Source organism: Fukomys damarensis, unplaced genomic scaffold (genome assembly GCF_012274545.1).
Source record: "Fukomys damarensis isolate Sample0158 unplaced genomic scaffold, DMR_v1.0_HiC HiC_scaffold_37, whole genome shotgun sequence".
NCBI lineage: Eukaryota > Metazoa > Chordata > Mammalia > Rodentia > Bathyergidae > Fukomys > Fukomys damarensis.
The window spans coordinates 20,709,009-20,735,489 of record NW_022900949.1 but is presented as its reverse complement, the minus strand read 5'-3'; the positions used below and the strand labels follow the sequence as shown (position 1 = coordinate 20,735,489).

The 26,481-nt window shown below is 42.7% G+C and overlaps 1 protein-coding gene across 2 annotated transcripts in view; it reads right to left on the bottom strand.

The window, feature by feature from the left end:
- CUNH10orf67 (chromosome unknown C10orf67 homolog) overlaps window positions 1-26,481 on the bottom strand; it is a 105,370-nt gene that overhangs the window by 48,798 nt on the left and 30,091 nt on the right. For both annotated transcript variants that reach the window (XR_779337.3, XM_010619821.1), the window contains exons 5-10: window positions 24,685-24,834; window positions 19,785-19,929; window positions 18,623-18,681; window positions 14,390-14,455; window positions 3,574-3,612; window positions 2,934-3,101 (exon numbers count right to left, since the gene is read on the bottom strand). Coding sequence is in view for 1 of the 2 variants with exons in the window: in XM_010619821.1 (XP_010618123.1) it covers window positions 2,934-3,101; window positions 3,574-3,612; window positions 14,390-14,455; window positions 18,623-18,681; window positions 19,785-19,929; window positions 24,685-24,834 (627 nt within the window). In the remaining variant the exon portion in view is untranslated. The remainder of the gene's footprint in view (window positions 1-2,933; window positions 3,102-3,573; window positions 3,613-14,389; window positions 14,456-18,622; window positions 18,682-19,784; window positions 19,930-24,684; window positions 24,835-26,481) is intronic.

The window sequence follows — 26,481 nt, the reverse complement described above, 5'->3', positions numbered from 1 at the left end:
GGTGCAGCCTTAATTAACTAATGACTTGGGGCCGGGGGAGGGCCGGGGGAGGGAAACCCAAGTATCCAATTTCGCCTTGATTTGTGAAACCTTAGTGTTTGAAATGTTCCACAGATACCAAAAAATAAACTTTACATAAAAGCCCTGAGCAAACACGAATTTTATGTTGTGAAATCCTTCATAAACAGAAATCAGATGGCAAAGGTCCCTGCCCTGTTTTTCAGACTGGCTGAACACACAGTTTATCGCTGTGTCCACCGCCGCAAGCAGCATCTGCCCCGTTCCCACCGGGTGACACAGATTTCAAAAAAATAAGTATGATTAATTAGATAAGTTAAATGGCGGATGTAAAAGTTCCTGCCGCCAGCTCTTCGTTTTACACGCACGAAATGTCATAAAAACCTTTAAAAAGAGCACGAGAAAGAAGTCCGGCCACTGCAAGAGTGAAATATTTAGAGCAGTAGGGAAATTGTACCCAGAGTGCGGGTCTGTAGGATTAAGCACTGAAGAGTAAACCGCAAGGGAAGGTGGCGGAAGGGACGCTTCCAGTAAGAGTGATTCACAAGATAATACCCAGGATGGTAGTGACAGCGGACCCGAAAATACATTTCACTTTCAAATGGAGTCAGTGACTATAAAAAATGTAAATACCAGCTTCAGTCATCTCCCCCTCCCCGACGGTGTTTCCTCGTTACCCATTAACTCCAGAATCTCCCTAGCTGACAAAATGTACTGACAAAGTAACAGCCAGATAACAGTCCTTACAGCCTGAAGACCAGAGTGTGGCCCTGAGGGAAGCCCATTGAAACCGCACCGGACCCCAAGTCCGCCTTTGTCTCGCCTGCCCCCAGCACTTTTCAGTGGGGAGAACAGAGTCCCCCCTCTGGCCGTGACTCCGGAAGCTTGGCGCCTATCCACAGAGGACACTGGAGGCTAGGGGCCCCGGCCTGGGGTCGTGGGGGCCCCCCCGCCTTCTGCTGCAGCTACCCCCTGCTGCTTGGGACCTCAGGACGGGGCCTCAGCTGCTCTGCGGGAGCAGCTGACCTGGCTCTGCTGTCCTCGGCCCGCACAGCCTGGACCCGGCACTCACTTCCCCCCAGAGTCCACCTTGGGAAGAGGACGCTGCCACACCATGTGCCCAAGCAGTGTGGGGCTTGCGCCAGAGCCCCTGGGATCCGCAAGGGCCCGAGCCTGCCCAGAAACAAAATCCTTAAACAACAAAGCGCTCAAGTAGTTTTCCAGGAAAAGTCTTCACAGTCAGCTCGAAGACCACTGGAAATCTGCTTTGCGAGAAAGGACGTGTGGAGGACGGCCAGCTACTGTGGTCAGGGACCTTTTGCTGTCACGAGTGCAAAGCTCGTCCCCCCAAATGATAAATGCCCCCAAATGTGCGTGCAAAGCAACGCGGTGACCATCTGCACACACACAAAAGCACCCTACAACTATGCTACCCAGTCAACAAGCAACTTACCCTCTCTGGCTTCCTGTAAATTCACCCCCATTCTGAATGGGGAGACGAATTTGTAATTTTTAAAAATCTCCTGTCTCCCTTTTCCCCCCCAGCACTGGGGATTGAGCACCAGAGTCTTTGCCCTGAGCTACATCACTAGCCCTTTAAAATTTTTTTTTTTCAAATTTTGAGACAGGCTGAGTTTGAACCTTCGATCCTTCTGCCTCAGCCTCTCAGAGTGCTGGGATTACAGAATACTGTACCGCATCTGGTTCTCGTCTCCTTGATGGTCAGCCCTCAATAAAAAAGTAAAATAAAGATTTTTGGGGCAAAAATCTCATGCTATAGTATTGGCTTCTGTGTGTCTCAATGAGCCCTTGTACTGTACGTACTCACTCGGTATGGCCGAGTGGCCTGGCTCAGCTGTTGGTGTCACACACTCAGGCAAGGTGTGTGCTTGTGGGGCAAAACATATTTCCCCAGAGCTGGATCACAAAGATCTCACTTCCAGAGCCGAGTCCCTGGGCAGCCTCTCTGCCTCAGAATCTGACTCTGGTTTCCACCGGCCTACACTCCCTCATTTCCGGAAAGTGGAACTGCTCCTACAGGAAAATGCCTTTTCTTGCCTCCTGACATCTCCCTCCCTGCGGCGTGGTTCCTGCCAGGAGAACACTCTGGTCCCTCTTCTGCCTCACCCCTCTGCTGGGTGGGAGGAGGAAGGCATCCGCCTGGTGCCTGCACAAGAAGCCAACACTTTTCCCAAACACTTTTTGGAGCGAGGGTGCACGCAGGATGCACGAATCTGCTCTTCTCCGGCCACGTCCCGCGGGTCAGAGAGGCAAACTGTGCCCCCCACGGGGAAGAAGGAAGAACCCAGGAACCTGACGAAACACGCAAATGGTGAGCCCCTCTTGCCTTGGGTGTCACCAACCGGGTCTTGAGCTTTCTGGAAAGTCTGTGCAGGAAAGGAGCCATGATGGTGACACAAGGCCCCGCGCCCACCGATCGCCTCAGAGAAACGCGCATCCACAAGAGGAGAGAAGGGAGCTCTCTGTGGAACCACACTGATGCGGGGAGAGGTGCCTCAGCCATGGCTGCACAAGGAACCACCAAGCAGCTGAGCTCACGGCCTTCCTAACAGTCCAGGATGTAGAGCAGTGGAACTCCCATAGGTCTAGTGAGGACAGTGACAAATTTTGGGGGGTAGAAGATGGGGAAGGGGGGCAACAGCGTATAATTCACACTTGGCTGTGTCTGAGAGTGGGATCAAATCCTGCTTCTGCCCTCGGACTCTTACATGAGAGATGTAAGGCGTGTGTCCTTCGGTGGCTTCTGACAGAGGGTGGGGAGTAGTGTGCCCCCCATCCCCTGGGCTCCCCCATCGAGGATCAGGGTGCTGAGCAGCAGGGCACAGGGCTGCAGCTGGATTGGGGCTGACACACAGGAGCCCTGGGCAAAGGAAGGGGATGCGGGCTGTTCTTACCACTGCCTGCTCTGGCTTTGGAATTTTCTTCAGGGCAAGTTTAGACTTCTTTGCTCGGACAGACTGAGTACTCATGGAACCGGAAGTTGTCCTTGGAGATGTGGAGCTCCTGCGCTGTGACTGCCACGGGGACAAAGAGGGTTCTCTCTTCTTGGGTGATTTCAGGTTCTGGCGCACGGAAAAAAAGAGTCAGCATTGTTATTCTCATTTCATTCCTCAGCTGTGTGCCCCTTCTTGCCCTCCCCTGACCTGGAATCCCCGATTTGCAGCTTTAGCCCCCCAAAGCATGATCTGATCATGGACTGGCAGTCTGGGCTCACCCCGCCCCAGGGCCTGGTACTGTAGGAAAGGCACACCAACAAGTCAGTGTTCTCTGGAAGCACCCAGAAAAGCGTGGAGGTGGGGGACTGAGGTCTATGTCCAAGCGGGAAGCAGGATGGGGAGTAGGACGTAGGACGGAAGGGTGGCAATCCGCAGAGGCAGGGCACCCGCCCTGGGAGCAGCCCACAGGCACGGCCACTGGTGTCTGCTGGCCTGCTTCACTTCCGGGCACGTCCTCTCTCAAACTCAGACAGCAGAGAATGAGAGGCCTCCGCGCAGCACATACGCTTCATCCCAGATGAGGGGGGCATATACGAACCCTGGCGTATATTTCCATGTCTTCTTTGCGTTTACTGATCTGTAAAATTCAAGGCCCATATAATGTTTTATTATTTGCAAATATTCACACAGAGAAAACAATTTAAATCGTGTTAATACACATTTGCAGTCACGATGATCACATTCATCGTGGGGAGCTGGTGCGCGGGGCTTCACCCGTCTTCATGCCTTTGACTGCCCTTTCCCTTCCACTCCCTGCATCTCTTGTTCCCTTTCTTGCTTGCTTTGTCAAACATCTCTAAGCAAGGGAGGGGTACTGTTTAGAAACCATGTCACTGACGAAACTCTTAGGGACTCTGAGTAATTGTGTTAAATGTGATTAAAAGAGGAGATAAATTTATATTTGGGAGAAAAGCACTTACAGACAGGTGAAGAGTAATATATAAAACTGTAAATTTTAAAAGTCGTTTGCATTTATTTATTTGCTTAGAGATTATAGAGTTGTTTGCTTATGAGGTGATAATTTGATACATTATTATAATAGCTGTAAATCCTAAAGTCTTATAATACATTTTTGCAGGTATTTAAGACAGTATGGAGCAGGGGATTTAGCTCAGTGATTTCCCCCACTGCCTCACAAGCACAAGGTCCTGAGTTCGAACCCCAGTACCAAAATACAGGAGTCAAACATCAGTAATATAAGGAAAATTTTCTGTAAAAGTTAATTCTAATTTGCAGTCAGAAAAGAATTTTATCAAAAGTACTGTTAATACATGCTTCACTAATATTAATATTTTAAATAATGCTATGAGTACCAGTTAGTGATTCTAATTATGGTGAACTTTATTTGATATTAAACAATGATGAGAAATGCATCTAACCATTACTCTCACTGGCAACTAGCTGACTACAATGAATTTTTAAAGTTTCTCTCAACTTGCAGAGCAGAACTCGGTAGAAAGATGTCTCATGACATCGTGCAGTCTGTACAGTTACTGGTGCCCATTAATGATTATATTTAAAAGTCTCAGTAGGTTTGAACCCAAGCCTAATATTAGAGTTAAGCTCCATTATAATTATTTAAAATCATGTTCTCCACTATTCTTTAAAAATCCATTAGCAAATTGAATTCAGTCTATAAAACGTATGCTAGATTATGACCAAATGGAGTTTTTCTCAGGAATGCAGAAATGCTTTAACATTAAAAAAATTCACAGTATTTTAACCAGTTACAGAAAAAAGGAAAAAATAATAATTTCCATAGCCAAAGAATAAATATTTGACAAAATCCAACAGCATCTCATGATAAAAACTAGGAATAGAAGAGAAATTCTAAACTTCTTTTTTTTTTTTTCTTGGTACCTTGGATTGAACTCGGGACCTTGTACTTTCAAGGCAGGCAGCAGAACCACTGAGCTAAAACCCTGGCCCTTAAACTTTGACAAATGCTTGCAATAAAAAACTTATACCTCAATTATACTTAATCATGATATAATAAATGACACTCCCTTAAGGTTGGGAACAAGGCAATAATATTTATTTTTGCCATTGTTATTCAATATTGTATTAGAAGTCTTAGCCATTGTAACGACACTAAAAAGAAATAAAAGGCATAAAGATCAGAAGAAATAAGTAAAACTGTAACTGTCTGCAGAAGACATGACTATTTAAAAGGCAAATCTTAATCTACAAAATTATGATAGCAGCTGATACATTAATCTAGCAAGGATGAAGGATATAAAGCTAATATGAGAGTCAACTGTATTTTTATATACCAGTACCAAACTATTAGAAATAGAATCTAAAAACAACTCCACTTTGCAACAACATCAAAAAAAAAAAATATTTGGGAACAGAGTTAACAAAAATGTGCAAGACTTTTCACTAAAAATGAAAACATATTGCTTACAAAAATTAAAGAAGACCTAAGAAAATGGACAAGCATACTATGCTATGGAAAGGGTGACTTAGTTAAGAATATATTAATATTCTAATCCCTTCAAATTGATGTATACACTTATTACCATCATAACCACAGTATGATGGTAATAAACCATAATCATGTATGATTGTAAAAAACCTCCACAGTATTCTTTTGTAAAGTTTTTTTCCTAAAAGCTACATGTGAATACAGAAAATCTAGAATTTTCAAGATGCTCTTCAAAAACAGCAAAGTTGAATTACTATATTTGATTTCAAGACTTAAATACATCTTTAGTATAGTGAGCTCAAAATATACCCTTGCAATTTTTTAACAAAGATTCCAAAATAATCAATCCAAAAGAGAAAAAAAGTTATTTCAACAAATGGTGTTGAAATAAATGAATATGTTTTGAAAAACACATGAAATTTAACTCCTATCTCCTACTGTACACAAAATTGAATTTAATGTGAACCATTCCTGAACAAAGTTTAGACAACATACAGGAATATCTTTTTTTACTTCAAAGGACAGAAAAGTTTCTAAACATATATAAAGCAATAGCCATAAAAGAAAGTAGGTGATAAATTAGCCATTTAAATACAACTTTTCTGCTGTTAAAACACACTGTTACATGGTCATGGCAATGCATGCCTGTGATCCTGGCCCCAAGGAAGGCTAAGGCAGGAATATCATAAAGAAATGTGAAGCCCCCTGGGGACAACTTAGTGAGACCCTGTCTCAAAAATTTAGAAATAAAAATAAAAATAGCTGGGAATGTATCTTAGTGTTAAAACACACCTGGGCATAATCCCTAATACTGCAAACAATAACAACAATAATGATAACATAACATGTTGTGAAGAAAATGATCAGAGGGGCCAGAGATTTAGCTCAGTGGTGCCGCTGCCTGCCTCACAAGCGCAAGGTCCCAAGTTCGATCCTCAGTACTGGAAAAAAAAAAAAAAAAAAAAAAAAAAAAGAAAGGAAGGAAGGAAAGAAAGAAAGAGAAAAGAAAATGATCAGAGGGGCCAGAGATTTAGCTCAGTGGTGCCGCTGCCTGCCTCACAAGCGCAAGGTCCCAAGTTCGATCCTCAGTACTGGAAAAAAAAAAAAAAAGAAAGGAAGGAAGGAAAGAAAGAAAGAGAAAAGAAAATGATCAGAAAAGGCACATCCAGGGAGAAAATATTTACAAATCTGAGAAAAAAAAAATTGTTTCTCAGGAAACAATTTCCGGTTGTGCTATGTTGTATGCTTAGTTTTTAATAACTGCCAAACTGTTTACCTAGTTGTATAGTTCTTCTGTATTTCTTCACTAATAAAAAGACAACTCAATGTTTTAAAATGGCTGGTTGATTTTGAAATAACTGTAAGTCACCTAAAGCTGTGAAATAACACAGTGAGATCTTGTAGGACACTTTCCCCCAATGGCAAGATCTTGAAAAATTATTGTAACATCCCAATCAAGATTTCTGATATTGATACAACCCACCAAGTCCATTCATATTTCCCTAGCTGTCTGCGCACTTGGGTGTGTGTTTAGAGGTTTATACAAAATAATCTCATCCCAGCAAAGACTTTTGGGGTTGTTGTTATTTTATAGCCATGCCCTTCTTACTGTGCCCTTCTTCTACATCCTTAACCCTGGTAACCCCTACCTTGTTCTCCATTTCTAAAATTCTGTCTTTTCAAAAATATTGTATAAATGGAGCATGCAAGAAGTACACATGAGAAGTACATGTTTCAGCCACATTCTGAAGCAGTTCTTGCAGTCAGGCCTCTTTCATGGGTATCTTTCGATGTGTTGGAATGGGTGCCTTGTTCTGAATAAATCCCAAACGTTTACCTTTTGTGACCATTTTAACTTTGGGGAAGAACAGAAGTCATGCAGTGCCAGATCCAGTAGCCAAGTGGAGGGAGATGCACTGTATTACGTTTTCATGAGCCTGCCTTTCTAGCGGGTAGCCCTTGGCAGCAGCATTCACTGTATTTTTTATCACAATTTGTAAAGACCTTCAGGAGAGAGGGCTTCCACCACTGCTTTAGAAAGTGGCAAGAAGGATGGGATAAGGGTGCCCAAAGAAGGTGGGAGTATTTTGAGGAGGACTGGTGGCAATGCGTCTTGTATTGCAATACTTTAAAAAGATCGATCATCCTTTGTATAAGTTTTCATTTTTCTGGAAAAAAATCATGAGTGGAACTCCTGGATTATACAGCACTTTCATTTTCTGCTTTTCAAGAAAGTGCCAAACTGTGTTCCTCTTTATCCATTTTATCTGCATGTTTGCAAACCTTTAATGTTATTACTACGATTTTTCTTTTAAAAATTTTAATAGTTTGATAGGTCCGTAGTGATATCTTGTGGATTTAATTTGTGCTTGCCTTGTTAATAATATTGAACAACTTTCCTGTGTTTCTTCAGGGAAACCTCTGATCATGTGTTTTGCCCATTTTCTAATTGATTTGGGAGGGGCATTGAATTTTGAGAGATCTTTATACATTTTAGATATTAGCCCCTTGCTAAATACAGATTACAGATATTTTTTCCTCCAAGTATGAGGCTTGTCTTTTCATCTGGCCCCTATGAACTTTTCTGAAGCAAGAACATTTAATTTTGATGGGATTTGTCATGGGGAAAATTTATGTCCCTTCAAAGTCAATATGTTGATGTCACTGTGATGGTATTAGGAGATAAGGCCCTTCAGAGATAACTAGGTCCAGATTAGGTCATGAGAGCAGGACCCTTAGGATGGGATTAATGCCTTTATTGGAAGGGGTCTCTCTCTCTCTCTCTCTCTCTCTCTCATTCTCTCTCTGACAGCTGTCTGAAACCTAGGAACTGGGTCTCCCCAGACACCAAATATGCTGGAACCTACTTTAGCATGGAGAGTTCTTTTACAGAGCTTTTAAAAATGAATTCAACTTTGTTTTGGTCATATGATTATTCAGATTTTTTGTGTAATGGTGATTTGATTGGATTTTAATAATTAGTGGTGTTTGAGGAATTGTTCAGTTTTTCTAAGTTGCAAAATTTTTTAGCATAAAGTCATTTGTAGTTTCTGATCATCCTTTTAAATTTACACATTTTATAGTGATATCCCATTCCTTCTCAATACTGGAGAGTTTTGGGTTTTGCCTCTTTTTATATTTGTTAGTTTTCTTAAAGGCTTATGAATTTCATTGATTTTTCAAAGAACCACTTCTTCATTGATTTTTCCCTGTTGTTCTCTTATTTTCAATTTTACTGATTTCAATCATTATCTTTATTATTTCTTTTTTGTGGATTTGGGTTAATTTGTTCTTATTTTCCTAATTTCTTGTACTGGGAATAGATTACTGGTCTGAGACCTTTCTTATTTCATTTTTCATGCTACATTTTCCTCCCAGCACTGGTTTAACTGTATCTCACATGTTTTTATGTTTTAATTTAATATTTTAATAAGTGCAATTTGTTATTTAAGAAATCTCTACTAAAGCGGAGGTCACTAAGATCCTTTCTTATGCCTTATTTTGAAAGTCTTACAGTTGTAGTCACTGGATTTAGGCTTCTGATCTATTTCAGATTAACTTTTCTGAGGTGGGCTGAAGTTTAATTTTGCCTCCGAAAACTCACACTACTACAACAGCAACCAGAAGCCTGAGGTGTCGTTATGAAAATCAGGGCCAAGTGCAGTCTCCTTGAGTATGGTTTGTCTTGATGTGAAGACCCAGGAACTAAAGAGAGAGGTCCAATCACTCCAACAGTGATGTTGAAAAGATTACCCTCTGCTGTGCGAATTACCTTGGACTGTTTGTCAGAAATGGTTCACCATATGCAACCCACAGGGTCTGATTCCAGGGTTTCTATTCTACTCCATCAGTCTGTGTATTTGTCCTTTGGACGCCAGCACCCCTTGATCTGGACCAGTACCACATTCTACTAAGTTTTGAAACTAGGCTGTGTGAGTCCTCCAACTTCATTCTATTTCAAAATTGTTTTAGCTATTCAAGAGCCTGTGAATGTCTGTATAAATTTGAGGGCGCACTTGTTGATTTCAACAGAAAAACCTGGCTTCGATTGAGACTCTGTTGAAGGTGTCAGTCAGTCTGGAGCTTGCTGACAGTTCTGCAAGGTGTCTTCTGAATCATGGATGTGGCATATGTCCCTCCTATTTACCTCTTTGATTTCACTCAGTATTTTATGTTATTCAGCGTGCAAGTTTTGCATATATTTATTGCACACTTTTGATGCTATCAAGACTGCTATTCTTTAAAACGTCAATTCTTTCTGCTTTTATATAGATTTGTGATTTTTGTATCTTGAACTTTGCAGCCTTGCTGACTTCACTTACTTGTCCCAGTGGCTTTCTGTAAATTTCTTAGAATATTTTATAAAGATGGTCATTTTATCTGGAATAAAACCATTTAACTTTTTTCTTTTCTAAACTGGGTGACAGTGATTTCTTTTCCTTGTGCTACTGCACCGGTTAGGACCTAAAATACAATGTTGAATACAAGTGATAAGAGCAGAAAGCCTTGCCTCATTTCTGAGTCTTGGCTTAAAAGTCTCTCACTAGGAAACGTGGAGCGGTTGTGTTCTGTGCTAAGCATTATCATCCTGAAGATGTTCCCTTCTTCCAGTTGGCTGGTAGCTTTTGTTTTTAATCACAAATGTACACCGGACTTTCTCAAGTGCTTTTCTTGCATCTGTCTGCTCTCTGGCTCCAACATTTAGTCACTGACTGCCATCTGTTCATTTTCTTTAGTAAACTCATCCTACTGAGCATCAACTGAAAGTCTGAGATCTCATTATCAAAATCGGGTCCAGGTACAGCCTCCTTCAGGATGGCCTCTATCTGAAGACCCAGAAACTAGAGACAAGTTATCCACCCCCACACAACCAGCATTCCAAGGTGGAACACAGGATCATCCCTAGAGGAGCCAGCCTTTTCCAAAACAGGTAAGAATGGGAATAGAGCAATCACTGCCCCACGGTAATTCTGAAATCCATCAAGACACACATTGCCATCTTCTCGATGAAAGCCAAGTCCCGCTTCCACCACGGAAACAAACTGCCCTAAGTAGTAAATACCATAGGGAATGCCAATTTCTGCAGTCCATGGGGGTGATCTACATTGTCACTGTGGCTCCTTATTCCCACCCATGCTCCCTTGTCTTTGTGTGACTGTCACTGTTCCTATCACGGTAAGGGAAAATAGTAGGATTCTCACAGGCTTAGGATGAAAGTATTTTCTTCCAGGGAGCATTTCCATTTGCTTCTGTCAGGGTCCTTGCTGTTCAACTAAACTGAATGTTTCAGATTCCTTGGATACTTCAGCTGCAAACTCACAAGAAGCCTGTGTATCCTCAGGACCCCTCAGGAAGAGACCGTTCCTCATACTTTGTTTGGTTCAGAGCCAACTTTCCCCTGCAGCCTTCTTAGCACTGGGGAGGCTGCAGGCTTGCTATGGACTCAAATTCACTTCATTCTGAGAGGTGGTCTCTGGCCCTAGCTAGTAGGAGAGATCATGGTTACCTCCCCTACCTCACCTTCCGGACTGTGACTTCATTCAGCGCAGACTGGTAAATTCCTGTAGGGCAAACTGAACTTGGAATTCTTAGGCAGTCCTCTGTATTTGATGTTTGACCTGCTCTCCCCTTACTTCCTTTTCAATGTTTGGAACCTTTACCAATTCGTTTGTAATATGTTTTCAGTGGGACTGGGTTGAATGCTTAGCTCACTTTCTTTCTCTCAGGAATCAATATCAGGGTGATCAATATTAAAAAGCTTGGACCTTCTTTTGCATAGCATTGCCATTTTTGCCTCAGAATCCTCTTAATTACAATGGAGTTGGTTCATGAACTTATATACATTTAGAATCCCGGAACTCATAAAAGAGGCTTCCAGTTTCTCCAGCTGTTAGCATGACCAAATGTCTCAGTTCCCAGGACTGAGGGATTTCTGGGCTGTAGGACTTCCTGTGCCAAGACCAGAAGCGTCCTGGGCAAATCACGATGAGCAGCAAAAAGTTAGAACTCTACAGGGAGAGGATCTAGAAATTGTGGATTAACAGTATGACTAGCTTTATTACATTGTGTATTGGTCATGCCACTTGTGGCTTAAGCCATTTTTACCCAACCATTTTTGTTACTCATTCTTTCACTGAGTCATAGCAGATACTTACAGGAGACCAATCCACAGGACATCTCTACGGAGACTGATGAGATCCAGGAGGGGAAAACCAGGTGCTCTGTGTGTGAATGTAAGGGGGCATCTCGTCCAGGCTGAGAAAGTTGCAGGGGAGGGAAGTTTTCCAGAAGAGGTGGTGTCTGACCTGAAGGATGAGTGGGCATCAACCAGGCGCCAGCTGAAGGGGCACCCTTTGGCCAGGAGAAACTGCTGAGGAGCTCAGGATAAACCTCCCAATAGTTTGCAGAACGCTGTCTGCTGACTTCAGCCAGGTGCTTTGCTGCAAGGGTCCGCGAGTCTCTCCGATGAACTTTGGACACACGCAGTCAAGGGAGCTCTGCCACTCTGAGGTCTGTCTCTTCCTCTTTGGCTTTATAAATCACCAAGGCTGAGCAGCATGACCTGATATCGGGCTGTGTGGGACATGCTGGGCAGGCAGTGGGCAGGGCTCCTGTTACACTGGCCTGAGCTGCAGGTCGCTGTCCCCAGAAGGCCAATGTCAGTGCAGGTAGTGCAGAGTGATGGGAACACCTGTTGCCCATCAGGGTGGCCCAACAGTGACACATCACGGGATATAGGACCCAGAAGACCGGAAGCTCAACTCAGGGGACTCAGGCCTCGGGAAGCCACGCGTGGGTGCAGGTAGACTGCAGGGGCAAAGTGGTGCTGCTTCCCCGTGTGGGGCCATAGCAACCCTGGCGCCTCCTCCCTCTCTCTGGGTTGTCGGAGAAACCCCATACACCATGACTGAGCAGGTGGAAGTCAGGTCCAGGAAAGAATTCAAACATGGTGCTTTTTTGTGGGGACTCTTTCTCCCTCTTTCTTGAGCTGCCAGCTTCTTAGACTAACTCAGCCCAGGAATGCTAGAAAGATACGAAATTATTTCATACGCTCTGCCAAAACCCCTAGTAAGGATCTAGTTGCTCCATATTTCATTGCATATTTATTTGTATTCCTTGATGGTAACTTTCTACTACCAGCTTTTTGACCTTTGATTTACACTAGAGTCTCAAGAGGCCAGAACATAACTCGTACTGTACTGGGATACAGTAATAGGCAAACGTGGAACAAAAATCTTTCAGCAAGAAAGTTTTACATTTTTATGAAATATCTGTGGTCAGCCTCACATTCTCCCACTGTTGTTTATCCTAGTTTACGGAAAAGAGCAGCATAGCACAAAACATAGGAGTCAAGAGCAACAAGGCCAGCTTCCCTCCCAGTGCACAACAGAAAGCTTTGGGGGAGAGGGGACAGGAAATAGTGGCCATGCTTAGCCCAGGGCAGGTGCACCAGGGGAACCTTGGTCACAATGAGAACCTTCAGCTCACTCCCTCCATACAAAACATAAACCCCAAAGTAGTTCTACGCATCCTGAAAGCTCTTGTGGGGTCTGTGAGACAGGCTCTCGACACTTGGCAACAAGCTTGGGGCTCAACAAATTTCTTAAACAACAATATAAAATGTGATTGGTTCCCCTGTGTGCAATATAATAGCACCCATTAAATGCTTACAGTTAGAAAAGAAAAAGAGGCAAAGTAATTCACAGGGTCTGAAGTCTGCTCCTAGTATAGGCACAAATTCATTGGGTAGTGTGATTTCTTCACTGTTTCTGCTAACAAACTCACAACATAACATTTGCTTCTATCCTGTAAGAAAACTTTTGATTTTAAAGATAATATGAACACATTTAGTTTTTTGTTTTTTTGGTTGGGGGGAGCAGAGCGTGGACTCTGCAGAGATGATGGAGGACGGTGGAGGATGGGACAGAATAAAATGACTAAGACGCAAGTGACAGTGACTATTTTTATATGCCCGGTATTTAAAAGTAAAGGGTTCAGAATAACATATTTGTTAACACAAGGTTTTTGTGAATAGCCGGCTATAATTTTTTCCCCGTTGCCTGCATTCCCGAGTTGGTTTCATAGAAGGCTTTATTGTAATCCAGGAGCATTGTTTTGCATTAATTTCTATGACAAGGAACCCAAAACACAGGGTGCTGGGCTCAACAAAACAGAGTTGGGGAAACAGTCATGGCTTGGCACGGAGTGTGACAAGCTATAAAAAAGCGAATGTTTCAATATCTGAAGTGGTGTTGATTTCCTATGAACAACCTTTTCTCTTCCACACAGTATCATATTCTTTTCAAACACATTTAGAACGCAAGTCAAGCTGTGTTTTATTTTTTATTATAATCCACACAGTCAGTGTACTGTAACAAAGACATACTAGTGGTGGGCAGTTGGGAGCACACAGTGAGATGGGCAGGGGTGGGGGCAGGGTGGGGAGTCAACTGATAAAATAAAAGACCAGCCGTCTGGAAAGTTCTCTTAAAAGAACATAAAAAGGCAGTGTTTTCTTATGAGACTAACACAGAATGCCAAAATATCTAGCTGGGCTCTTTTTTTGTTGTCACTGATGGCAATTTGTAACTAAAACTAGCAAATCCTTCAAAATATTGGGCTTTTATATTGGGTTTTTAAAAAATCACCACAACTAAATGAAAAGATTTTGTACACTATTTTACATGGTAATATTATTTCTTATATAAGAGTTTTCTACTCCCTAAGTATATTTATTAAGTATATTACTTAAACCGTTTTCAAAAAATGCTTATTGAAACATGTTTGTAATTATGCATACACACAGATTTTTGATAAAGGTGAATGAATAGTCCACAGCAAGTTACAAACAAAGCATATAAAACTTTCATGATGGAATTAAATTCTTCAAAACTAATTCAATAAGGAAAAACAGAAGTCATCTTACCATGTCTTGGACTAATACTTTTTCACAATCAAGCTCATATCGTAATCTGTCTCTACTATCCATTAACTGAAATAAAAAATAATATGACACTTTGATTAAAGAAAAGAACAGAACACCAGAAATTCTTCCTCATTACTGTTTGGTTAAAACCTATTTTGCTATTAGAAAAAGGGATCCCAATATGGCCAAAGAAAAGATTAAATTTCTGCAGGTTATTGTGTTATAGCAATATATTATAGTCAGTCTACACACACGGAAACTTACAGAGAGAATGCCAATGTATTTATAACCTTCCTCACACCACCCTCCAAAAAGGTGACATCAGGGCCGGGGATTCAGCTCAGTGGTCCCACAGCCCACCTTGCAAATGCAAGGACCCGAGTTCGATCCCAGTACCAAAAACACAACAAACAAAAAATGTGACATCAATACACAATAAAGCAAGTCCTAGCCTGTCATAGAGAACAATTTTGCTTTAGTCTTTGTCTGAACCATTTCTCTTATTTCGGCTTTTCGTGTTATACTCACATGTGTATCAAGCCCTCATCTTATTCACCTCCTTGTTACACCCATGTGACTTGTCTCAGTGTTTTAGATGACTGTTATTTGAACATGTTATATACAATGGTAAAATTCAGCCTTGCTTTTGACATCGATTCACTTAATTCATGTATTCATTAATGTAACAGACATCCCCAGCGCCGCGTCCATTTGTTTCTGGACTTCATAGTTTCCCTAGTTTGTCTGTTAACTTGTCTCTCTGGCGCCATCCCCCTCCCATTTCTTTCTAGGACACAAATCAAGGCTCCGCGGTGCATTCAGGAGGTAATGCGAACCTGTGGCAGTGATGAAAATCTTCTCATTGTCCCTGGCCCGTGCCAGCCCTGGCTCTCATGTACCCTTCAGCCTCCCTTGAGCAAGCTGCTTCCCCGCAGGCCTAGAACCCCTTCTGGACCCTGCCCCAGCCCCTCTGATCCTCTTCCCTGCAGCCTGGTTTCTTTCGATCCAGCCCAGGGATGTGCCACACCACACAGCAAGCCTCACACCTACAGAACCCGACTCCTGCCCTGTCTCCCTACTAGAATAAGATTCATGATTGAAATGTGCCAGCTGCTGCCAGACACAGATAGAGGTGTTACCATGTTGCTGAAATGAAAACACAAAAGCAGCCACTGAATTCCACCATGGACAGTGCTTAATACATGGCAAGAAGTCAGCCTTCCCAAATTCAGACCCATTTTCAACTTGTTCTTTATTTCATCCAGGGGTAATAAAAAGGAACACATGGTGTATCCAAAAGCTTCTGCTGCCTCCCGCCTCATCCCCACACCCCAGGTCTTCCTGACTTCCTACAATTTCTCACCAGATTCCTATTCCACTCTCCACCACACCAAGTTGCAAACAGTTCCATGAAGATATCTCACATTTTAAGCCTTCATGCTCTATTGACAGTTCTGCTGCACTCTTGCCTTCCTGTACAAGTCAGCACAAGCGGGCTCCCCAAGAGGAGAGTGTGAGGAAGAGTTTATAGATCCTTTCCAGAAGTTTCCAGAAGCTTCCAGATATCTCTTCTCTGCATATACACTTCATACAGTCCATATCACTGGCTTCATAGCTTTTGTCTATTCCTCTAGCCTGAATATCCTTCACAGAAAGCCCCCCCCATTCTTCTACCAGTAGTGCAGTGCCTAGCACTTAAAGGTACCTGCACTTAACTGACTCTAAAAAATAATGGGAACAAACTAGCAAATCTCAGTTTTCATTTGTTAAATAACATATGATTTCCTACTCAGTTGGCAAAACACTTTCACATATATAGTACTCTCTCATTCTATCCACACAGTAAGCCTGGGAGAAACAGGAAGGAGGGAAAAGAGACTGCCACAGGACTGTACGAGACACAGAGGCAGAAATGTGACAAGACCGTAAAGTTCTAGATTCTCTCTGCTGCATACCGAAATAGAACTATATTTAATGTTGGTGTGGAGTTCCAGTTATGACCAAAAAAAAAAGTAAAAGACAGGGGACCAGGGATTTAGCTCAGTGGTGCCACCGCCTGCCTGGCAAGCGAAAGGTCCTCAGTTCCATCTACAGTACCAAAAAATAAAAAGTAAAATCAATAAAAAAGAAAGACAGGATTAAAAAAATAAGCAGTTAAGGATCAGCTCTATTTGTCTAGAATGGAGATGTCAAATAGAAACAAAATGTAATCATAGATAACATTTTTATTTTATAGTAGTTTTATAAAAAAATCAAAGTAATTTTAATAATTCATTTTAATATATAACTAAAATGTTATCATTTCAATATGTAGTCAGTATGAAACCTTATTTGTGAGATACTTCACATTCTTTACATCAAGTCTTTGATATCTAGTCTATATTTTTCTTCAGCACACACTTTGATTTGGGAGCTAATTTTTTTTTATCCACTTTTACATTCCAAAAAATGTACAGATGAAAAAGTAGCTTCACACACACAAGTTGTTAAAATATATATGAAGGTTTTTCATTAGCTGAACCAAGTATCATTTTTAAAATTAAAATTTAAAACACCTAGAAATTCAGTTCGGTTGCACTGGCCACACTTCAAATGCTCAGCAGCCACACGAGGCCAGTGGCTACCCTAGGAGATGCAGATCTGGAAACTGAGGCAGCGCCTGACTGACACACACATCACGCAGGCAACAGCTGCCACTCTAGGGATGCTTCTTCCTAAATGGTCATCACCGAGATTTCCTGCCTTAATTTCTTACTGCACTCTTCACACAGAGTAGTAAGCTCATACAATTCATTGCCATAGCTTTAAAAGGCATCTCAAGTAAATTGATGAGGGTTTCCTAGTAGGTTAAATGAAACTAGAAAGACGAGATTTGCTTTTTTTTTTCCAGTACCAGGGATCGAAGTCAGGATTTTCTGCTTGCAAGGCAGGCACAGCACCACTGAGCTCCATCCCCATTTTTAAACTTAGAAGTTGATGTCAAGAAGGTTAAACTTGTCTATTCACAGATTCTGTTGTTACATCTTTAAAAGGGGGATTTACACTGTCATCATTGCAAGTGGGGTATAATGCAAGAAAATGAAATCATTTTGTGAAATGATTGTGTTTAGGATTCAGTGATCAGAAAACTGATCTACCGGGGTAACTAGTTCAGTAAAAAGATGCTTTAGTTCTTAGGCTAGGGATGTAGCTCAGTGGCAGAGTGCCTGCCTGTCATACAGAAGGCCCTGGATTCCATTCCAAGCACAGAAAAAGACAAATTATCTAAAATCTCAGCCTACCCTGAACTGCGAAATAAGACCTGGCTGAAACCTGAACCCCACTTCAGGTACATGTTACCACCATGATTTTGAGATGTGGTTCAGGGGCCAGAGGAATAAAATTTTAAATTTTGTTTAGTTTTAATTAATTTTAATTTACAACTTGATACTTGGTTCCATTTCTGGAAAACACTTCTGTATATTTGGAATACTCTGGGGATGTGAATCTGCTTTTCCATCTAAATTTTATGAAGTCTACACACGTCTTTGTCCTGTTCGTCCCCCAGAGAGTACCCTTCTGGGTGCCAGGCCCCGGATGTGGCACCGGGAATATATCCAGGGGCTGGGATCGGGCAGCCTGTGCCCTCCCGGAGCTCACAGCCACAACACAGACACATGGAGGCCCACACAGGGCAGTACAACACCAGAGCACACAAGCAGGGTCCCTCAGAGAACTCCCAGAAGTCCACGGCTCTGCCACATTCAGTGCTCTAAGAAATCTTCCCTTCTTGTGATGATAAAATCATTCCCCGCTCTAAGCAAAGATTCGCCAGATCTCACAAGCAGAATTCATTCATGTACAGAAAAACCAACATCAGCCAACATCTCCCAATGTCTGACTAGAAAATGAGGCTATTCATTCTTAAAAATATAATTCCCCAACGACAAGCACATCTTTGGCCTTTCTTGTGTCTTGTAGTTTCCGAGTTCTTCATGATCCACAAGGCAGATGCTCAGTTATCCCACATAAAAGAAGTATTTCTGCACCAAGGAGTTCGTGAGACAGAATTTATTCATTATTGGCTACTCTACCCCAAATAACAAGGAAATATAATGCACTTATACAACTGGAAAATATATAAGCCAACTTCCCCTTCATCCTAAGGCACACCAGGCACAGGGTGATTCCATCAATGATGCCAATGTTTCAATTTTTAAAAAGTCATTTATCAATGTAAGAAGGTTACAGTACCTTTTGAATAGTTCTCTGATTCTGCTCTGAAGTCTCTTTCAGACTTATAAGTTCATCTTCTGCAGACAAAAGGAGAGAGAGGCCAACCATGAAATTACCTCCGTATGCCCCAGTATTCAAACCGCCTGCTCCGGGCCAGGCTGTGGAGACCCTGGAAGGCACAGTGGACGCAAGCGCTAGCAGGACTGTGACCTTCACAACCACCCTTGACATTCACAGCTTTCTTCCTGCTGTTCAGACGGCTGGTCAGAGAGGGATTAAGAAGTAAGTTCAAGATCCAAGTGTGGCCGAGGGCAGAAGCTTTTCACCAATACGAGGAGAGGACATTTTTGCTGTTAGTCACAGCCAAACCAAGTGCTTCAGCAGGTGACACGTTAGGACTCAAGAAGAACTACTCAGACCTGAAAAAGTGTTAGCATACCACATCGGAAGAGACACAGCATTGCACGGGTGAAGTATAGCTTCATATCCAGTGGACACTGTGTCTGAGTTTGTCCATGTCTTACTATGAATTTCTTACTCCCTGTTCATTGCTTTTCACACTGCAGGTTAAAGGCACCACATAATCAACATAAACACAAAGACAGTCATCAAGTGAAGAAAGACCTTCAAAGAAATTTAACTTTGGCGATTTAAATGCAACTCTTATGGAAGTTTGTGGTATGAAAAAAGGGGGTATAAAGTGTACACATAAAAATTTATGCCAAAAATTGTATCCAAAAACAGACAAAAATTAAGTAGTAAGCATTTTTGCTGAAGGATCAACAGTGTTTCTCTACAGAGCATATCCCAGCATGTACGCTTCAGGATGCAAATGTTACAGTTTAGATTATCTGTTAAGCATATGCAATATATCAGCAAAATTTTCTCATAGTAATATTTCTAAGGGAAGTGGGACATTGTTTAGCACATGGTTATGCAGTGGTCAATGTCTGGCTTGAATAAAACTCTCTAAATCACCGTGGCCTGGTCAGAAGTACAACTACATGAGTCCTGTGCTCTAAGCGCGGAATCCTCTCTTAAAGGAAAAGCAGAGACAGCTATCAAACCAATCTTTAAGTGTGCAAAACCAAACTAATACACTTGCGGAAATGGCTAATGTGGCAGTGAATTTTGCAATGTGCCCATTTTTTTCTTTAAAAAAAAGGTTTCAAAGAATTACCCATTGCTGAATTTTCTTTTATTTTGAGTTTGATTTCTTCTTCAAGTTCTGCAACGACTTTGAGCAGTCTCTCATTTTCTCTTTTGTACTCCCAATTTTCCCTTTCTAAGGTTGACTTGGAGGAGCTGGTCTCGGCAAAGGAGTCCTGAAAGATAGGGAATTCCGTACCTCTAAGTGGGGCGTCCAAGATTTAAATATGCAGCACTAGGGCAATGCGATACAGAAACACTATCATATAATTTTCTGAATTCTATTACACACTTATAATATGAATAGCAAAAAGGAAGGAGGCTAAATAGAGCTCGCAGGAAGAAAGGCTGCAGTACATTCTGCACAAAGACCTCAACACATGGGGACACTTTATTGACAGGAATAATGCATATCATACTGTTTGTGTGCCCTCGTCATTCAGGTCCCTCCTTTATGGAGGCTGTGTCCAGGGAGGCAGCTGGGCCCTCCACCCAGCCTTCCCTCTGTGTTTCTGAAGTGCTGTCCGCCGTAACTAGGCAGGCCGGGGAGACCGCGGACGGGCAGCGCCAGGGGGTGGCAGAGCGCGAGGCAGAGGAGGGGGGCCTGTTGCCTTTGTGGCATCTCCCGGTGTCAGCGCTGCCAGCGTGGCGAGGAGCACTTCGCATGTCAAAGTGGTGACGTTTCCAGGCTGGGAGCCGCACGGCCCCCGTCAGGCGCGGATATCCACACAGTTGGTTTTCTGCTGGGTGGAGGAGCCACCCAGAGGCAATTCATATTCTGAACATTAACATGGCTTTGCATGCCTGTCACCCGGGGACTGTGCAGGCGGCGAACGCTATTGAAGACCTCGGTTTAAATCTCTATGCAAACAGTGATTACCTTGTAAGAAGGTTTCAGGATAACTTACAACAAAAGACTTTAAAGTTATAGTTTTAGTAAAGCAAACTCATTTACATTTTTATTATGTGCGTCTTTTGTTTAAATCTTGCCATGTCCATTATGGGCGAGGCTTGATAGAAGCTTACTGGGACCGCTACTCTTTTCTTCTTCTCCTCCTCCTCCTTCTTCTTGTCTGTTTAAAAGCTACTGAGGCCATCTGAATACTCCCCATCTAGATTTTACTGCCACACATTTTTTTCTTAAAAAAAAAAAACAAAATTAAGATATAATGGGGCTGGGGAGGCCTGGTGTAGAACTTTATACTTCATCATAGTAAAGTAGTAAGTGGATTATACAACCTCAAAAATAACAACACATCATTGCATTATTATGCTAAAAGAAAAAATTCAACATGTCTTGGTTCCAAATTACTATAGGCTCTAAAAATACTTTTGAGCTTTAGTCTTCAGGTGACTGATAGTCCATTCCTTGTACAATGATTCCATTATTACAAACAAGAAGAAAACATCCCCTTAAAAACAAAATATTTCTTCCAATACATTGGTTTGCTTTTGGAACTCTGCTTTTATTTCACTTTAGAAATATAGGTGAAGAAATTATTAAAACGTTTTCCCCTGTGCTATATAGGTTTAAAAGAAACATGCATGGTTGAAATGGTTTAGAATACACTAGTTAATCCTTTACAAGACAAGTGACTTACTAATGAAATTTTATATATATATATATATTTATATTAGTGTTTATAATATGTTGTTGAGTTTCATACCAAGCTCATTTACTAATTTTCAAGGTTTTTGGGGGGAGGGCCTCAGGAGAGCTAGGCAAGTTCCCTACCACTGAGCTCCACCCCAGGTGCGAAGCTTTAAGATTTTGATATAGCACAGCCTTTCAGTGATCTGAGCCCAATTTGTCCTTCGTGAATACTAAAAAGTCTATTGTGTTAATAAAGGAAGAATCCCCGTCATCGATTTCTTGTCCCGCATTGTTCACAGAATGTGATCATGGACTAAAAGTTTTTAAACAGACGAACACTAACACTAACACTAACAGGCTTAAGCAGGCAAGCATCGCCTCACAGTGCCCGACTAGGGAAAGCCACAGGGTGGGACACGAGCGCCCGTGCTCATAAACGACAGAACTATTTGGGGGAATCTGACGAAATGTAAAACACACTGGGTAGCATCTATCTAAGTCCTAAAGGTGCTTCCCAAGAGTCCTTCTGCACGACCCAGGGAAGAGCCACGGAAGGGCCTTTCCTCCGCAGGTCGGTCGGCAGCCCTGGCCCCTACACCTTTAGCTCTGTCTCCACCGTCCGTCAGCTCGAGAAACTGCAAGTAATTAAGGATTCAGCGGCCCGAAGCAAGGACCCTCATTAGCACAAGGAACAAAGGGGCAGCTCTGGGCTGTGCGGCCCGCTGCACTCTGAGTGGCAGGTTTTGTGGTGGTGTTTCTTCTGCCATCTGCCCACGCCGCCAGTTTTTGGTTTGCTTAAGCCATGAGGCTCCTTTAAAATAAACTGCATTAATAAAACAAGGTTGAGTAGGACAGAGATCATTAAAAGGCAGTTAACTGGGTGCAGCTATTTAAAACCACATTATGCTCTAAAAGACATGGTGGGTGATCTGTGATTAGACTGGAATTTAAAAATCATACAGGAAATTGCCATTCTCAGTTTCTTCTAGAATATCATGAAGACTAGGTCTTCAGTTGGTGGCAGAATGCACAGTGTCCGTCCTTTGTGAATAGTCACAGGATGCACAGAGTTCTGATGTCCAGGTTTCAGAGACCCAAGCTGAATGTCCAAAGAATCGTTTGTAGGAGGAGTAGAATCCAGACTTTTCCTACTTGGAGTATGGTTCGGGGAGCAGGAGCCTCGTCACCTGGGAACGCATGGAATGCAGGTCAGGCTCCAACCCAGACTAGGGAAAGCCCGGGTCCTACCCAGATCCGCAGGTGACTCAGTGGGGTCTGGGAAGCCCTGGGTCAGGGCTCCTTCTGTGCGTTTGTAGCATCTCACCCTTCTGCAATGTGGGCAACACCATCCTGCTCCGTGTACAGTCCTGGGTCATCTCAGTTTTGCACAGGGGAGGAGGAGGAGCAGGAGGAGGAAGAGGAGGGTTCAGATGCATGCTCGGCCCGTGACAGTCATGGAGGAGAGCAGGTGCTTTCCCCTGAGTGACAGCCAGGGCAGCGGCACGCTGGGGCCGCGCAGCCCTGCAGAGATGCCACTGAATGACAGCACTGTTCCAGAGTTGTCAGCAACAAGCACACACGTCCACCCTTAGAGGGTGGGTGCGTGTTGGTCAGGCAGCTCACGTGCTGGGGTCAGAAGGAAAACCAGAAGTGAACACACATGTGGCCACATGTACACCTGCGTGCGTGCACACACACACACACACACAGAAAGACACACAGACACCCTCTGATGGGATGTTGGTTTCTACAGAATAAAAAGTATGAATCTCATCCCCTGCATGAACTTGCTCTCAAGAAAACTGAGTGCCAAGGGTGTTCTCCGTGGAGACAAGGCCTCTGAACCTCCAAGAGCCCCCTTTCCTGATTCCTATTTCATCAGAAATAAACTCTAAAGAAGCTGCTTATTGAACTTGCCCTTTCCTATTACATTATTACTATATTTCTCTCAGAAACAATCCGGGAGAGATATGATGACTCCTTTTTAACTAAAACAAGCTATTTGTGTAAACTGATTCTAGATAAGAATAATTAGATATGGATATCTAAGCATGGTAAGTTTAGATAAGTTGTCTAATGCATATTTATTTCAACTTCTTTTTTTCAGGTTACTTCCAGTGCTACTCTGAAATTTTTAAATGTTCCGAAAATTCTGTGTTCCAAATAGAATCACAGATAAGAATTCGATGGAGTCTCATGGGGATTTTGTGCCACTAGAGGGGGCAGCTGTATAAGATCGAACCTATATATGTATAAGATTGAACCTATAACCTTGCATAAGATCGAAACACTTCTGGTCCCAAGCATTTTGGACATGGAGACTCAGTCATAGCTGGTATTTAGTAATTTTTATTCCTCTTGGGTCCTGGCATCCTGCTAGCCTGTCCTAACTAATCAGATTCACTGTAGGTGCTCTACCATGGAGTGACATCCCCGGGCTCCAATCAGCATTCTGCTCTTAGAACCTAAGACTTAAGCCAGCTTTGGCTCTGCACTGTGGCTGGGGCAGAGGCAGCTGGTACCTCAGAGCTAACATGCGAATAAAGTGAGTTAAATTTCAAGACCCATGCTTTAAAACTCACCAATCTAATTACTTAAACATAGGATGACCAAAAATTGCATTTTCATTAGCTTTTTAAAGATAATGGAACCAGAAATATAAAAACAATACTTTTATCAAATGTATTCAATATAAGAGTGGGCTGGTTGAGATGACTTCTGCCCCAGTGGTGCTTGGGGTGAATTGCTACGTAATCAAAGGCCCTTAAAAATTCCCCTCCAGGACAAAAGTCTAGACTCTCCTTACTCTCCTTACTCCCTTTTTGATTCCATCTGTCTTTTGTTTAAACATTAAAGCAGCTTCTGGATTCTACTGCAATAGGGAAAATCGGAAGTAGGGTGAATTTCTCCCTTGACATTCTTAAGTAAAGGTCATTCTGTTCCTTCTGTCCCAAGCTGGCTTCTTGGGAACCTCTGACTTGAGAAGACTGGGTTCGTGTCTTTCAAGCTATCCCGACTGCACAAAAGGTAGAAGTCCTGAGAATTATATCAAAATTCCATTTTGTGCTCTTCTAGAGTGTGATTTTTTTTTTTGCAGTGGGAGGTAGGTTATTTTATTTCTACCATATGTAAAAATTGAGAACAATTATATTGCTCTTATTCATAATTTCTAGGTTTAGAAAATACATCATTGGACAGTAGAGTGTCAGATTGGCTTACATGACAGAGAAATGTCCAAGATACATCAATTCAATTTCACTGATCCTTAATCTGAGCTTTTTAGTTATGACTCTATTTACATATATCAAAATTAATTATTCTTTGCCTTGAAACTTACAATTTTTTGAAATCCTTCACATTGATCTAGTTCTTCTCTTAATTCCCTAATAATTTCTTCTTTCTCCCTCAGTTTTCTTGACAAAACACCCAATTTGACATTTTCTGCATCGTGCAAAGTAGTTTCTTCTTCCTCTACATCAAAGAATTGCTGGGAGGGAAAAAGCAACATTAAAAATCAGACACCAAGCTAATGCTACCAGAAACCACTTCATTTTTATTTAAGCTGCTGTCTTGTGATGTTGTTATTTCTGTAACTTGTGAACAATTAAAAAAAATTATGTTGAAACACATGCTAACATAGCAGGTGATATAGCACAGCATTATTCCATAAAACACAGTATGATACATTACCTTTTTCAAACATGCAAATATTAGTAGTAAAAAGCAAGAAGGCAGAATAAGAGGTCTCTAACTGGTGCCTCTCCCTGCACAGCAGCCAGAATTTAGCAACCACTCATCAGGAAGTGTCTTTGTGGTGCTGTGTGCCTGGCAGGAAGTCTCACAGCCCTGGTGCAGCCCAGGGCCGATGAAGCCTGTTCTGGAGTGTGGCCTCACTGAGGGGGCAGGCTCCCCAACTGCGTTGGGGCGACAGGCCCGGAAGTGGCCTCCTTCCCCTGGGGACTTAGGTAGAACCTGTTTGGTCTTGGTCCAACCACCAGAGCCATCTGCCTCTGGTTTCAGCTCTGCTGGCTTCAGTCACAGCTGTGAACCTGAACAGGCCCTGTAATGCATCTAAAGCCTCTTTGGTGGTGGCTTGAGAGCAGCTTGACTTCCTGGGGACCCACTGAGCACAGCCACCCACACTCTGACCATCGCCTCACAGCAAATCCTCAAATGCCCTGCAGCTCAGCCACCCCCATCACCATCTTCTGACAGCAGCAGTCCAGCCCATTGACCTCGGCCCCACTGCGGATCTTGGAGCGGTCCTGAAACCCAGTTCTGCTTTGCCCTCAGCCCAGGTCCAGATGTAGACTGGCCCAGACAGCGCCCAGGCCGCTCTGCTGACCTCAGCTATGGTCCAGGAGCAGTGCTGCCTCCCCCAAAGCCCATCCAGGGACTTGGAGGGAGCCACACCTGGTACCAGAACCAAAGCAGACCCTTCTCCCAGCACCAATCCCATGGACCACGGTGCTCCAGGCAGGTGAGTCTTCTAGGGAGCAGAAAGAACCCAAGTCCCTGGCAATAAACCCACATCACCTGACACAGCTGCAGTCCTATCCGCTCGGGACTCAAGACACTATGTACTTGTCAAAACCAATCTCTAAAGATCGGTGTTTGCCTCTTCATCTGCACAGACTCCATTGTAAGGCTGTAGAGCAGATCATAAAGAATCAGGCAAACACGGCACAACTAAAGGCAACGAACAAATACAGCCTCAGTAACTGAACCTAAAGAACGGAAACCTCCACGCCACCTGCAAAGGATCCCAAACAAGCAACTTAGAAAAGCTCAGTGACAAGAAGAGAAACTACACAGAGCTCAGCACCAACACGAAGAGTGCGGCCATGCACAAGCAGACTTACTGGTAAGGAGAGACATACAGTCAAATGCAGAAGCAGTGGGAGCATATGCATCACTTGTAACTCTCGAGGAAAAGGTAAAAGACAGAAGGGCTAAAAGCTAAAGCCACACCAAGCTGTAGAGTGGTGTATAAGATAAAAAGGATTTAAAGTGTGACATTAAAGCATAAAAGGTAAGATGAGAGGAAAAGGAAAAGTGTGATTTTCTGTGTGATTAAAATTACCAGGGTTTTCCCCCATACTGAGATTGAACCCAGAGCCTTTGTACTGAGCTA